We start from the raw sequence: 15,355 nt of genomic DNA, 5'->3' as shown, positions 1-15,355 counted from the left end.
TTCTGGTGAACTACGGTATAACTTTATACGTCTATTGCACTAGGGTCTGACTATAGCTATGAACTTCATGTTTTTCAGCTGGAATACTTTCATTTCTGTATAATTATGAGAGAAAACTTGTTATAATGAAGTATTTGTAATTATTTAATAGAAACGATACTTTAAGTATGCGATTTGAAGTGGCTATATACGTTAGTAGATATTAAGTTTTAGTACATATGCGCAAGCGTGTGGAGTATGGAGCAGGGAAAGGGTAGATGAGAGCAGCAGGTGCAGAATTCTTGTAGTGATTTCACTGAAAATTTTAGTAGACTAAATATTACTATCGAAAGTAATAACATTTGCGAAGAAATATAATTTCTTAAAAAAATTTTTAGTACTACTTACAACGCATGTAATTATAGCTGTACCTAAAATAAAAGAACAATTTGCACCGGCTCGTACCGCGTAACTGTCTCGATCGATTTACCTTGCGTTTATTCTCTGAAAATGGAAGCTTTGATACCCGTAATAAATAAATTACAAGATGTATTTAATACTGTTGGTGCTGACGCTATACAATTACCGCAAATTGTGGTACTTGGTACACAGGTCAGTTGATATTTTTGAATTAATGATGAAAAGAAGTTAGTACCTTTGTGATTACCATCTAAGTTTAAATTTTTTTCTTTTGATAGATACACCTGGATAATCCAATAATATATATTATTTTATTTCTTACATTCATCAGCATATATTTAAAGTTGTTATTAGTATAAAATAAGTTGTTTTTGCAGTAGAATAATTTATAATAATCACTGATAGTTAATTTTTCTTTTAGAGTTCAGGCAAGTCATCTGTAATTGAAAGTTTAGTTGGCCGATCTTTTTTACCACGAGGTACTGGTATTGTGACCAGAAGGCCTTTAGTATTACAGCTTGTTTATACACCTAAAGATGAGCGTGAACTTCGAACTGCAGAAAATGGCACTTTGGATCTGGATGAATGGGGCACATTCTTGCATAAAAGAAACAGAATATATACAGATTTTGATGAAATACGTAGAGAAATAGAATCTGAAACAGATCGTATGGCTGGAACCAATAAAGGAATTTGCCCAGAACCAATCAACCTAAAGATATATTCAACATCAGTTGTTAATTTAACCCTTATAGATCTTCCTGGTATTACAAAAGTGCCAGTTGGTGACCAGCCAGAAGATATTGAGTCTCAAATTCGTCAACTTGTATTAAAGTATATATGTAATCCAAACTCTATTATATTAGCTGTTGTCACTGCTAATACAGACATGGCTACAAGTGAAAGTTTAAAACTCAGTAAGGATGTAGATCCAGATGGCAGGCGTACTTTAGCAGTTGTGACAAAATTAGATCTTATGGATGCTGGTAATTTTTATTTAATACTCTTAGTTTGTTACAATGAATCATAAAATTACTATGTACCATTTTAGGAACTGATGCCATTGATATATTATGTGGTAGAGTAATTCCAGTAAAATTGGGAATTATTGGAGTAGTTAATCGTTCTCAACAAGATATAATGAATAACAAAACTATCCAGGATGCATTAAAAGATGAAGCTACATTTTTGCAACGTAAATATCCAACTTTGGCAAATAGAAATGGGACACCTTATTTAGCTAAAACATTAAATCGTTTACTCATGCACCATATTCGGGATTGCCTTCCAGATTTAAAGGTAATAATATAAATGATCAGTAGTAAGAGCTCGTAACGTATAGTTAGAAATAACTAAAGTAAGCATAATTTGGTAGAACTTATGTTTTTTGAAAACAGACAAGAATAAATGTGATGGTGTCACAATTTCAAACCCTACTTAATTCATACGGTGAAGATGTTGGTGACAAGAGTCAAACTTTGCTTCAAATTATTACTAAATTCGCAAGTAGTTACTGTTCTACAATTGAAGGAACAGCCAGGAATATTGAAACAACAGAATTGTGCGGTGGTGCACGAATTTGTTATATATTTCACGAAACGTTTGGTAAAACATTAGATTCTATACACCCGCTGGCGGGTCTCACTAAAATGGACATCTTAACAGCTATTCGAAATGCAACTGGTCCAAGACCTGCTCTGTTCATACCAGAGGTTTCATTCGAATTATTGGTCAAGCGACAAATTCGAAGACTCGAAGAACCTTCTTTAAGATGCGTAGAGCTCGTACATGAAGAAATGCAAAGGATCATACAACACTGTGGTACAGAAGTACAGCAGGAAATGTTACGTTTTCCAAAATTACACGAACGTATTGTCGATGTAGTAACACACTTACTACGTCGACGCCTTCCGCCTACTAATCACATGGTTGAAAATTTGGTTGCTATAGAACTGGCATATATTAACACTAAGCATCCAGACTTTCATAAGGATGCAGCTCTTGTATCATCTTTATTGAAAAATAATGATGTGGATCACGTGAAACAGAATAGAAGGCTTCCCTCTACCACAAATACATCAAGTACTATAATTCCAAATGATACAGTAAGTAATTATTTAGAAATTATTTGTTTCTTTATTGTATTTTTATAATTAGTGAAGTTAATAATTTGATGTTTGATCGAAAATAAGTTATAACAATTTAATGTCTGTACCCGTGTATATTAGTTCGTCCATTGTATTGTGTAACTAAACAAATAAAATATCTCTAACAGAATGCAAAGTCAGTTAATAGTCAAGACGAAGTAGCATATTTTTCCGAGCAGAATAAAGATCAACAAGGACATCAAAATCATTGGCTACTAAGTAATCTCTTGCCTCAGGGACGATCCGAATCGAATAGTTCAATTGATGGTTCTCCAGTAAGAAATCATGAGCAGAGCAGAGCTTCTCCTAATCCAAATCCAGTGATCGAAGTAATAAGAACATCTTCGCAACAGAAACCAATAAATCTACTGCCAGAGGTACCTATGCAAACATCTCGCAAACTTAGCGAACGGGAACAACGAGACTGTGATGTAATTGGTATGAAGAACACTTTTCGTATCCTTTTTCATCAAATCATCGACATTTTATTTTATCTATTTATATAAACATTTTTCTCCTTTGTAGAAAGACTAATAAAATCATACTTTTATATTGTACGAAAATCTATACAAGATAGCGTACCAAAAGCTGTCATGCATTTCCTAGTCAACTATGTAAAAGACAACGTACAAAGTGAACTCGTAACGCATTTGTATAAATCGGATCATGCTGAAGTACTTTTAAATGAGAGTGAACACGTTGCTGTTAGGCGCAAGGAAGCAGCAAATATGTTAAAGGTACATCTACTGAAATAATAGATTTTTTTCTATTAAAAAAAATATTTTAAATCGTCTATAAATATTGAGGTGTATATGTTTGATTGTGTTGCAGGCACTAACACAAGCTGGTCATATTATTAGCGAAATCCGAGAGACGCACATGTGGTAACTGAGTCTATACATTACTCACGTCATCAGTTTCTAGTTCAATTTAGACATTTTGGTGATTTAGTAGCTAAACTGTCTACTGGAATCACGTGTATGTCAAGCTACTTTGTGTAGTTTATATTTTTTATGCAAGCAGTGTTTTCAAGATCTAAGATCTTTTAGTTTCAGTTTATGAGTATAAAAGAACACGATTATCATAACACGTGCATTTAATAGTAATTATCGATATTGAGCAATCGAAGTATTACTACTAGTAACGACGGTGCTCATGCCACAGTTCTACATCAAAAGCCTTATCAAATTTAAATGAATGTCCAGCCTAGTTGAAAAGTAATTGTGAAGTGTCGAAACAAGAAGTAAACCACCATGAATGCAGAGCAGTTTGTCATTTTTTATAACATTTTGCACTGCGTGAAAAAAAATTGAAAAAATTAAGGTATTCGATACAAAACATAAAGGTTTTTGTTTTTTAGTACTTGTGATACGAATTTTAAGCCATCTGTATGGATATACGTGCGTGTACGCACATGTGTATATTGTACACACCCACATTCATATACATTATAAGTATATATATATATATATGTGTGTACACATCTATACCATACGTGTAATTATAAATGTGTACACATTTCAACACTTTTGTTGAGTTATTGTTATTGAGATATGCAGCCAAACTGATTGTAACATTGAATGATACATTGTTGTGTTTTGATAGTTTCAATGTTGGGTGCAGCAAAGAACTTTTCAATAAACTGTATGTGCTCAAACAATTGAGGTAGAGCCTGTTCATAATGGCCTTCGTACATTTTAGACACAGCGTTTAATCTTTTCTCAACTGATTTTCGAAATTGATTTTTTATCTTCTTACAATCGATTTTCTCATTACATTTGTGGCATTTCTTAATCGATACATTTTGTGCATCTTTTTCATTTGAAACGAATATATTAATAGGTTCTAAGCATGCCCTGCATTTATAATTTATTGTTTCAGGTAACGGGTATTGCCAATTTTGTGTACAAGCTTCACATGCACACAGAAAACGATACTTTTTCCACAAGTACTCGCGTCTTGATAATCTTCCCTCGCTAAGACAGTGTGGTCCGTAACAATCAACGATTTCGGTTCCCTTACCGATAAAGCGTATACTTCTTACCACTACTATTCCTGTGGAAAATAATCTAAGTTTATTTCCTCAAAGTATGCGGAACGTAAATAATTGTTTAGACGAATGCACTTATTACCTGATGGATAAGAATGACGAACGACATTTGGATAACAGCTATGATTTACCAGGCTAACAGAAGGATAAATTGCTCCACCTACGAGTCTCGGTTCCCAAACATGCGTTTTCTTGTCATACAAGTTTTCTACGATCTCGTAAGCATTGCAATTGATAGCCTGTAAATGATGCAACGTTGCTACTGCTAAGGTGATAAAGGTTTCTTTTAAGCAAACAACGTCCATTTTACTCAAGATAAATGTAAGACACTTTGCTAAAAATATTGCTTCGATAGCACGAATCAGATTTATGCTAGCTTCTATCCTTTCGCAATGAGTTTCTAATTTTAATATGGTACGATAATCACGAGGATTATAAATTTCGTTTGTTCCTAAATTGCTGCATTCTTGATTCGTATTTGTACTGTGATACCGAAGAAAGTTATCATTCAGATATGGAATTTCATTTTTATCCGTATCGTTTTCAACTTCTTCAGCATTTGAAGACAAGGCTCCTGCGATTGTCATTCTATAAGCTAAAAGCAGGTGCGAAGACTGTCGTTGTGATTGTTCAGAATCGTTGTCATAAAAGGCGTCGAATATGGAACACTCGTATCGATGATACATTCTCCATGCTTCGTTGCGACATTTTTCTGAACAAAAGGACACCTGTAGAATCACAGACGTTACTTAAAAGTAAGACACAAAGAATTTGTTAACTAAAGGTACACAGAACAAAAATAAATATAAATATGGATACAAAATGAAAGAAAGGTATAAGAAAATTATTCGTTTTACTAACTGCTTGACAAAAGTGGCAAGGAATTTTAACACTGTCATTCATCTCGAGGGTGACATGACAATGTAAGCAATTTCGTTCGAGTGCCTCGTTGTTTGTGCTGAAAGCAAACGGTGATTCCACTATAAGAACACACCCTGCTTTAATATTTCTGGTAGCTACGAGATGTCGGCCACGTTTCTCATCAAATTGTAAAGCCACAGCATCTGAACAACTTTCAAGAATAGCATGCTTTTTTCCATCAATGGAGGGTATCGTCAGATGGTTTACTAATGATGCGTTCTCCAAAGAAACGCATTGATTCGCGTTGAATTTCCTACGCTGTTTCTTGCCCTGAGAAGGCAACACTTTCAACTTTTTGGAGCATTCGCGTTCTAAATGGGTGCATGCTTTTCTACGCTCCAAAAAATCGTTCATACTCTCGATGGTTCTATCGTAAAAATTTGCAGGAAGAGCAAGCATGCATTCACAGTATTTTAAGCATTTTAAAAAAGCATTCGAATGATACCAATATTGCGCGCAATCTAAAAGCGCGTCCAGGAATAATCTACTAGATACACTGGCTGTAAACAGCGTTTCGGTAAGGATACTAATTCTATTTTCTTCTTCGTGCACAACTCCATCCTTAATAATCGTTTCACGACTTTTATCGTACAATTTTGTTGCCTTAACATCGTCCTTACCCTTGTATGATTCGATAATTTTTAAACTTTTTACGCACGGTATATCTATAAGAATCTTTATCATTCCTTCTCTATCTGCATTTGTAGATGCCTCTTTGAAACGACTTGCATACGGTTCTGTAATCGCAGCATCGTAAACGGACTTAAAAAATTCGCCAAATTTTATGTACCTGTGAAAAATTTAAACATGCATGATTCGATTGCACAAGAAACGGAAACGAAATTTAAGTGGTTGTCGCATAACTTCAGCACACTCGACAAACTTTAATTTAGATCTCTAAATTTATCTGTACAATTTAATCAAAGACTGAAATAGTCTAAGGATCAGTTATTCATTTGAACAGAACAGCATAGTAGTACCTACAATTTTATTTAAAGAATGTTTGTATACTTTGAAGATCTTGTTTAATAATCTACTTCGTGTTACAATTTCAACAATTTCATTACTTTCATAAACTTGAACAATATTATTACTCACCCTTCGGTAACAGACATAATTTAGTAAAAGACTGAGGAATTTTTTAACGATACAAAACCATTACATTAGCACTCGCACTTTGTCGTTGATACAAGAGACAAGACGAATGAACTGTGACGAATTCTAAAATTAGATGTTAGATTTTACTACGAGACATGTTTGTCGCGTGTACTGTATTTTAAATCTAGCGAGTATAAAAAATAACAAAACAATATTGTGTTTTATAATATTGACATTAAAAATTTGTATAGCGATAATTACTTACCAATGCAATAGTTAATTAGACAATTTTTCAAAACCAAAGGGTAATTTTATTATTATTTTTCGGATTAAGATTTCTGAAACCCTGGACTATTAAATCTTCAAAGGCCCTCTGATTTGATAAATTTGATTGAAGAATTGATCTGCAAAATTAACGTGGAAAAATATGTTAAGTTGAACATATGATATCTTATAATTCCTATACGGTCAATATAATTAATGCTACTGAGTTGTTTAAATATGTATGAACATTTATAGGCAATTAAGAATGGAAATTACACTTACATTCTATTGTATCCTTTGCAATACTCTGCTGTAAATTAAAATTTTTTAAACCTCATTGTTAATACTACTTTTTTACGGTTGATGTCACTAGCGTATGTAAGCATCAGGAGTGCTAGACGTCACATGATAAAGACGGGCGTGAGTGATTTTTCCCTGATTTGTACGTAGAATGTTCTCATGTAAAGAAGTTATAAAAATTTATCTTTAGCTTATGTTTTAAAATCATAGTTAACCATTTGTTAAGGTCTTTGTATCTTTATTTGTTTTAAGATACGTAAAGACGAAACTAAAAGCAACATGAGATACATTTTGGGCAACGCTTTTGCGGGCACTGCTTCCGTAACTATTATCGTATTAGGTATTAATCGATTTTTATTTATTCCCTTTTTGGAAAAATCAAACATCGAATAGTTTTGAAAATTTTCAAATATTTTGTTACAGTATTATATCATGTATTAACTGGAAAAGGAGAACGTATAAGTATTGGATGGTGAGTACGAAAATTTTATCGTTTGTTTATCTAAAAATCATGATTATAAATGTTTATACGCATAGAAGTCCATTATTGTAAAAAACATGCAATAGGTTTTTAGAAAATACTTCTCCATATATGTGGGCAACGCTTGGCATTGGACTTGCAGTTGCTCTTTCTGTAGTTGGTGCTGCACTGTAAGTATTAATTTTTTATAAATAAAACTATAACTTTTATATGTGTAGAAAAACTAAATAAATAATGTATTCAAAATATTGCAGAGGAATTCATACAACAGGAGTTTCAATAGTTGGAGGTGGTGTAAAAGCTCCAAGAATCAAGACAAAAAATTTGATATCTGTAATATTTTGTGAAGCTGTAGCTATCTATGGTTTGATCACAGCAATTGTATTATCTGGAATGTTAGATTCATTTACTTATGAAGAAGCTTTCATAAAGCCAGAGATTCGCAATCAGAATTGGTTAGCTGGATATTTAATGTTTGGAGCTGGCCTGGCTGTTGGTCTTGTCAATCTGTTTTGTGGTATAGCTGTTGGGATTGTTGGTTCTGGAGCTGCTCTTTCTGATGCAGCCAATTCTGCTCTTTTTGTTAAGATTCTTATAATTGAAATCTTTGGATCTGCAATTGGACTTTTTGGATTAATTGTTGGGATTTATATGGTAAGTTGTTCAAGAAAGTTACCTTGTATCTTAAAATACTAATAAATTTTCTTCTGTTCATAGACATCCAAAGTAAAGATGGGAAATAAAGTGTAAATTTAGGATAAAACATAACACCATAAACAACCATATTTTTTTTGGAATCACACCATTCCATTCCATATTTAGTGATTGTTGACCTATTAACTTTCGATTAAGGATCTCTGTGTATCAACCATGTGCATAAATAACTATTTTTAGTGATATAAAATTAATTGCTGTAATACAGTCTCTTGTTTATGGTATTTCGAGTGCGTTATAGCGCTCTAGTTCGAATGCATCTACTGTACATAAATAATTTTCTTTTCCTTTTTTTTAAAAATGAAATGTTACATTAATGAATATGATATTGTATTACATTTACTCACATATATTGCACATATATGTAAAATATATATAATGTTATTTATTGATTGAATTCACCTTACAGTACAGAATAAAAGAATAGTTCTTTATTCCTTTGACAATAAAAAAATTCTCTGAATTAACATTGTATAAAAATTCATGATTATGCATGTGATCAACAATATTAGAGATTCTTTTAAACGTATAACGTATATTCAATAGACACATATGGCAGTGTCATTTACCTTGCAGTATCACTTGATGAATACTTTTAAATGCCTCGTTCAAACAACTTACGTATTCGGTCGCGTTACAATTACTTTTATAACTTGTCACAACAGCTCCCAGTCTTTCATCTTGAATCATGTATCTAAACATCAAATCGGTAGATATGGACAGATTATTCGACGATTATTCCATACAGTAGTAAATAGTATACAATGTATTTGTAAAAATAATAAAGAAAAATTGTACTTTACCCGATTCCGTATCCATTATTTACTACTGGTCCAAATCCTCCAGCACATATAGCTGGATCCGATAGGGTGGATGTAGATAAAATATTATGATTTATATTTTCGTATGCTGGATCTTCAAAAATAGTTGGTTTCGAAGTATTTGAGCGCTCCCAAATTTTTTTTAATGCAAATAAATGTCTATCAAATCCTTGTCCTGTCGAAAAAGAAAGTAAAGAACATACGAAAATATATCATTTTATCTCATTCAGAAAAAATAGTTTTTTTTACCCATAACAGCTTCTTTAGCTAATTGATTGTGTACTTTGCTACAATTCATTATTAACCCTTTTAGTTCAGACATAGACAAATTGTTATTCTTTTTAACTATGGCTTCACATATTGCTTTTGTTTCCACTGTACAAGGCCTTAGAGTTTCTGTTCGACCATGTTTAAATGCAGCTGTACTACAAGATTCATATGTAGGAACTGCACAATTCTTTTGATAATATAAAGCTAATTGAAAAGCTAATTGCATAATTGCATCAGGGCTCACGCCAAATTGTTTACATTGAGTTTTACCAAATTCATTGAATATCATATGATCAATACTTAGGTCTTTCGTCCATTTCTCAAATTTTGTTTTCTCTGTATTAACAATATTTTGTATTTTATTGTCAATAACAAATTCAAGTCTTTTAACGTCTGTTGTCCCGTTTTTAAGGTAATTAATATCATCAGGATGGAAGTTTGGTCGTTTAGTCATGTCATTATTTACATCCTAAAAAAAAAATATGATGTAGTATCAAATTTTTCAAGTCACATTTTTATATCATTTACCTTAAGAAATCTTAATACAGCTACTCCATCCCCCCATGAATGCTCAAAATTTATTCCAGCATACCCATCCTGTGTAACAATTAGAGAAAATGATTTATCAAACCACCTGTTTGTTCCATCAGCATGGAGATATGTTTCAATTAGTTTATTGTAATCACTGCCAATACAGGTATCATCCAATATCATCATGAATACAGCAGAATCTATTTTTTGTAATGTTTCTTGATTACCAATTTGTAACAAGTGTGCTCTTGTATCAGCCCATAAATTTCGTTCTGCTGTTGTAAGTATTCCAATGGGAGTTTCATTGCTTGTTATATTATCTTCCAAAATAGATTTCAAGCTATTTGCTATTGTTTTTGGTTCATAAATGTATCCATTTTCATCCATTACATCAAAAGAGTAGAAATGTCCTTTTCTCATTACAATTATGTGTTTTCCAGATATATCTTGATAAATTTCATCTTTTGTTGTTTTTGGTAATCTTGTGGTATTAAACAAATTGTGATACTGTGACATATCTAATGGAAAAGCCTAAAATAACAGTTTTTTACTTCTGAAGACATGAAATCAATGGCTAGATTGGATTCTATCAGACAGTAATTCTCACCTTGAACAAGTAGGCTCCATAACAATTATACTGGGATGGTAACAGTCTTGTAATAGTATGATATAGTTTACTGTTAGATGTTTCAGGATTCATATAGAATACCTCTGGCCTTAACACATCTTCTTTTAATGATTTCATAAATCTTAATGATGATATAACAAGATTTGTTGTTTTCACTAATTGTGTATTATATTTTGGATTGCACATTGGTTCAAGTACCAAAAAAGGATTATAATTAATAGGTAAAGATTTACGATCTCGTAGATACATATCAAACCAAGGTTCACTAATATAGCTAGTATGAGAATTTTCAGCATCTACCTTAAGAAGTTCTTTGTGTAATCTAATTCCATCTTTAGTAAGAAATTCATCAACATAAATTGCAGTTTTTTTCAATTCTTCATTTGATAATAATGGTCTTTGAGCATTTAAATATCTTCTGCATGTATCCTCTAGTTTAGGAATTGATAAACGTGGCAGAGATGATTGAAAATGCATTGTAGGAGTTTGACTCCTTTCAAGAAACTGGTAGTCATCAACATCATACTTTTGTGTGGAAGTGCTTCTGTAATGAACAATATTATTTACATATTTGACTGCAAAATACTTTATCATAAACATTTTATTTACCTTGAAACTCTTAATATTAATTGCACTTTTGAAATATTTACCAGCTCCTTTTTAAAGCAATTGTTCTTTAATACACAGGAGAACATAATGTATTTCCTCTATAAACGACAATACTGTTGAATACTGTACGATCAACTGTTGCATTTTTGCTAGGGAAGTCTACTTTGCTCGACGCTGTACACACATACATGTTTTATTACATTCATATTATACAATGTACTTATATTATTTAATAATATTAAAAATTGCTTTAAAATTCGATACGAATGGGGGGGCGTTTGCAATAAAATTTATTTAGGAGATTATGTTTTTTAACCAATGGTAAAATGCATCCTCTGCAGCTTCAAGTGTTCATGATTGGTCGCTACAACGGGTATCATGATTTTCCCGCTTTTTAAGATGTTACAGAAGTGAAATGATACATTTGACGAATATAAATAATATACTGTGCATTTTTCAATTTATTTGCTTAAAGTCTGTAGCAATTCTGAACGACTTGGGTTGATGCGATTGAAATAGTTTTGTCATTGATTAAAATTGTGCCTTAGAAAAATGTTAGATATATCATGAAATTCTTGTGCTGACAAATTTACTAATTTTTCTGAAGATCTACAATTGAAATCAAATTTCCAGTGCAGTGAAGTGAAGTTCATTGCAGCATGGAGCGTCAGTAACAAGACTTTAAGACACACATAATTTGTACTGTTAAAATGACTTATTGTTGTAAACATAAAATCAACATGAATGTCATCAGATCTTAAGGTTAGGTACGCGTCATAAAATACACGTTATGTTCTTTTAATACGTTACTTTGTCTAAATAATAGAAGCGTTCAATTAAATCAGTAAGATTAAAAAAGATCTACAATGCAGGTTGCTTGAGGACACTTCTTCAAAATTGTAACTGTGCATCGATCACTAGTACATCCTTCTATAGTATCTACGTGACATGTTTCTGCTTTGGTTACTGCAAGAGATATAAACATGTTAGTAAACATGAGTTGATTATTAGCCATTAATCTTTTTGCAATGATTGTTTATAAAACTGAAAAAGAAACAGAGTTTTAAGCTTTAAACATTTTACAGGGCAGATCGAGATTATGATATGGGTCCAGCTACTGAAATGATGGTAAATGATTTTGATGATGAACGGACGTTAGACGAAGAAGAAGCTTTAGAAGGTAGTGAAGATTCTCACAACGAGTTGTCCGACTTGCAAAAGGTATAATTCTGAGGTGTCTGTGTAAAATATTTAACATGTATAATGTTCACTTTGTAACAAGATTCTGATCCCAACTATTCTAGGATCAAGCCTGTGAAATGAAAAAATCAAGCCCATAAATAATTACAATTATGATAAGTTTCTACAACACTTTGGACTCAAAGTGCGTTCTCGTAGTGAGATTCGTATGTTTAGTCTGTTTGTTATACGTGGCATGGTGATCATTTGTTTTTTCGTCTTCTTTCAGGAAGGTGATATGCCACTAAAAGATCTACTTGCGATGTATGGATACGGGGATCCGTCGACTGAAAATTCAAACAGTTCCGATCGATTGTTGATCCCATCCGGAAGCGGTGATCCAGAAGTCGAAGGGCAATATTCGGATAAAGGTGACAACGATGCGGATGATGATGACGATGACGACGAAGCAGATACGGCTAGTAACGAGCCAGACCTTAAACAATTTTATACAGAAATGTTGGAAAAAGGAAAAGATTCGACGGGATCAACGATGAAAGGGAGCAACGCCGGTACTGTAGGTACCGGAGATAGCGGTAGACGACATCGAATTCAAGATGACGATGACGACGACGAAGAAGGGGAAGCCGAGGAATGTTCCATGATCGATGGTTGTAGTAATAACGAAAATACAAGGACAGCACCGACGATAGGAGGTACTAGTGCCGCCAAGTGTAGTGGTATAACTGCGCTTGCTGGTTGTACAAATGATAATACAGTTGGTGGAGTAGAGGGTAGTATCGGTAGTGGCACAGTTGACGGTGGAGAGGATGGGATAGTTAGTGGTGCCATAGGCAGTGGCACATCGAGATTATTACGAAGCGTTTCACGACCGCAGAGCGAGGAAGAAGAAGATGACTGCGACTACAGTCCAGACGAGGAAGAATGGAAAAAGACAATCATGGTTGGTAGTGATTACCAAGCACCTATACCGGAAGGTCTCTGTCGTTACGACGATGCTTTACCCTATGAAAACGAGGATAAAATGTTATGGGATCCGAGTCATATACCTGAAGAAGAAACGGAAGAATTCTTAGAACGGGCACAACTACCGGCGGTCCAAGGTGGTTCCTTGCCTGCAGGATCTCATATCAGAGACGATGAACAAGCTTTATATTTACTATTGCAATGTGGTTACAATCTAGAAGAGGCTTTAAGAAGACGTAGGATGAACGTTGTACCGCCAACAGACGCGGTTAGTCTTTGGTCCGAAGAAGAATGTCACAACTTTGAATCTGGATTACGAACTTACGGGAAGGATTTTCACCTTATACAGAAGAACAAGGTATACAAGATAGAATCTACATAAATAACTTTGGGAAAGAACGAAAAAATAGTAAACGATATAAATTAATTTTGTCACAGGTGAGAACGCGATCAGTCGGTGAATTGGTGCAATTTTATTATTTGTGGAAGAAAACGGAACGCCACGACATATTCACGTACAAAGCTCGTTTAGAAAAGAAAAAATATGCTTTGCACCCTGGTATCACGTGAGTATTTTCTCTATTCGCAAGCGAACAACTTTCTGTTGCAGTAAATACTGAATTTGCTTCTCTTTGTGATCCAAATGATTAGATTTCTTCGTTCAAGTAACATAACTTCTTGTTTACGTTTCTTATTATTACGATTGGAAACTTGAAGTATGACAAGATCATTGAATCGTAAGCAGGGACTATATGGACCGATTCCTGGAGGAGCAGGAAGGTGTGCGTGATCGTAGCAGTTCACCGAATGTACATTGCTTATTGTATGGGGATGCGAAACGACAAAGGTCAACCGCTAGCGCAGCGAATACCGATGAACCAAAATCAACGGAACCATGGGATGGTACTGCAGTTGATCCTTTGGCAGATCTTAATGGACCAACTGCAGCGCCACCGCCTCCTCCGCCTCCACCTCCACCACCGCCGGCCCCGACCGCTGTAACTGTATCATCAGCAGCCTCGGTTTCAACCACATTGCCAACCACAATGTATTGCACAACGGCAGCTCGTCATTCCGATTGTTCACCGTCCGACACTAATTACGCTAATCCGCACGCATGGCCGAATTTGACGTCTCGAAGTCAGTCGACGACCTGCATCGTAACGACGGTCACTATCAATACTACGACCAGTACCGTTCCAATGGTCACAGCCGTTGGAATTACAAGTACGGTAACGACCAGTTCCATTGTAACTCCCGTTTCCTCGAATAACTTGTATCATTCGCGTGTGGCGTCTAGGGGCAACGATTCGCACGATTCACCGTCACCGGAGAATATTTTACCTCATTTGCCCCCTTAGCGTCGAACGCGACCTTCGGGTTCTTAGCCTGGAAGGCGTCGAATGTCTTTTTACGTGACGCGCTTCGTTCAGCACTCGCGTCAACGCTATCGTCGATAACATATAATATTCGTTAATATCACGGATTATATTTTTATACTGTATCGTAATACGACTATCGATTACATCCAAGCGTAATGAAACGTTATCCGCGAGACCGAAAAAATTTATATATTAAGATACGTTAATCGGAAGAGAAATCAGTTGAGTAGCAAGTGGCACGTGAACGTAAATTACTAGAGCTTTTTCTCCACACTCTGCTTTCTACTTTCCGATCGTTTCTATCATTCCTGTAGAACAGATTTATAAAGAAATGATTTTAAATCGTCAAAACGATTCACATTTCCAGATCTATAAATAATTAAGTGTTATCAAAGTGAGCGAACGATAAATTGAATTACAGAATTGTAGCGCCGGGCGCAAATTTAAAAAAAAAAAGGATAATCGTAATGTTGTTCTGTACACGTGTCTGATCACCGGTACTAATTGTACAAAACTAAGATCCATGAATCTGACAACGTATGAGATCTCGGTAATCGTTTAAGATGGTTAAATT

General features: G+C 34.2%; 5 protein-coding genes across 14 annotated transcripts; 3 read left to right on the top strand and 2 right to left on the bottom strand.

Moving 5' to 3' along the window:
• The first annotated feature begins 63 nt into the window (after window positions 1-63).
• Window positions 64-3,514, top strand: Drp1 (dynamin related protein 1). 3 transcript variants are annotated; one of them, XM_034317263.2, is made up of 7 exons: window positions 64-591; window positions 821-1,385; window positions 1,451-1,698; window positions 1,797-2,504; window positions 2,726-2,984; window positions 3,072-3,283; window positions 3,378-3,514. In XM_034317263.2, the coding sequence occupies exons 1-7, from the start codon at window positions 490-492 to the stop codon at window positions 3,432-3,434; spliced, it is 2,151 nt and encodes a 716-aa protein (XP_034173154.1). In that variant the 5' UTR covers window positions 64-489; the 3' UTR covers window positions 3,435-3,514. The 3 variants fall into 3 exon arrangements, with proteins under 3 accessions (XP_034173154.1, XP_034173155.1, XP_034173153.1); XM_034317264.2 differs by having other exon boundaries at window positions 69-591; window positions 2,783-2,984; XM_034317262.2 differs by having other exon boundaries at window positions 78-591; window positions 2,675-2,984.
• A 575-nt stretch (window positions 3,515-4,089) lies between these two features.
• On the bottom strand, window positions 4,090-6,733 carry LOC117601037 (uncharacterized). Its single transcript, XM_034317269.2, has 4 exons — window positions 6,616-6,733; window positions 5,458-6,307; window positions 4,679-5,324; window positions 4,090-4,601 (listed from the first exon to the last, which is right to left on the bottom strand). The coding sequence occupies exons 1-4, from the start codon at window positions 6,630-6,632 to the stop codon at window positions 4,090-4,092; spliced, it is 2,025 nt and encodes a 674-aa protein (XP_034173160.1). The 5' UTR covers window positions 6,633-6,733.
• A 494-nt stretch (window positions 6,734-7,227) lies between these two features.
• LOC117601045 (Vacuolar H[+] ATPase PPA1 subunit 1) lies at window positions 7,228-8,518 on the top strand. 3 transcript variants are annotated; one of them, XM_034317290.2, is made up of 6 exons: window positions 7,228-7,299; window positions 7,432-7,519; window positions 7,603-7,651; window positions 7,747-7,830; window positions 7,915-8,314; window positions 8,378-8,518. In XM_034317290.2, the coding sequence occupies exons 1-6, from the start codon at window positions 7,243-7,245 to the stop codon at window positions 8,408-8,410; spliced, it is 711 nt and encodes a 236-aa protein (XP_034173181.1). In that variant the 5' UTR covers window positions 7,228-7,242; the 3' UTR covers window positions 8,411-8,518. The 3 variants fall into 3 exon arrangements, with proteins under 3 accessions (XP_034173181.1, XP_034173182.1, XP_076549098.1); XM_034317291.2 differs by having other exon boundaries at window positions 7,269-7,321; XM_076692983.1 differs by lacking the exon at window positions 7,228-7,299 and adding an exon at window positions 7,322-7,340.
• Window positions 8,519-8,926: 408 nt separating this feature from the next.
• Window positions 8,927-11,474, bottom strand: CPT2 (Carnitine palmitoyltransferase 2). The gene is made up of 6 exons (XM_034317271.2): window positions 11,234-11,474; window positions 10,604-11,168; window positions 9,994-10,527; window positions 9,445-9,934; window positions 9,178-9,370; window positions 8,927-9,068 (listed from the first exon to the last, which is right to left on the bottom strand). Exons 1-6 carry the CDS (start codon window positions 11,317-11,319, stop codon window positions 8,936-8,938), a joined length of 2,001 nt encoding a protein of 666 aa, XP_034173162.2. The 5' UTR covers window positions 11,320-11,474; the 3' UTR covers window positions 8,927-8,935.
• A 160-nt stretch (window positions 11,475-11,634) lies between these two features.
• Window positions 11,635-15,339, top strand: LOC117601039 (mesoderm induction early response protein 1). Of its 6 annotated transcripts, none has more exons than XM_034317273.2 (6): window positions 11,635-11,995; window positions 12,106-12,218; window positions 12,319-12,454; window positions 12,702-13,757; window positions 13,838-13,965; window positions 14,142-15,339. In XM_034317273.2, coding segments are annotated over exons 2-6 (1,941 nt in total). In that variant the 5' UTR covers window positions 11,635-11,995; window positions 12,106-12,216; the 3' UTR covers window positions 14,761-15,339. The 6 variants fall into 6 exon arrangements, with proteins under 6 accessions (XP_034173164.2, XP_034173163.2, XP_034173165.2 ...); XM_034317272.2 differs by having other exon boundaries at window positions 11,635-12,000; XM_034317274.2 differs by having other exon boundaries at window positions 11,636-12,000; window positions 14,145-15,339.
• The last annotated feature ends 16 nt before the right edge of the window (window positions 15,340-15,355 follow it).

Source organism: Osmia lignaria, chromosome 16 (genome assembly GCF_051020975.1).
Source record: "Osmia lignaria lignaria isolate PbOS001 chromosome 16, iyOsmLign1, whole genome shotgun sequence".
Classification (NCBI taxonomy): domain Eukaryota; kingdom Metazoa; phylum Arthropoda; class Insecta; order Hymenoptera; family Megachilidae; genus Osmia; species Osmia lignaria.
This window is presented reverse-complemented; position numbering and strand designations above follow the sequence as displayed.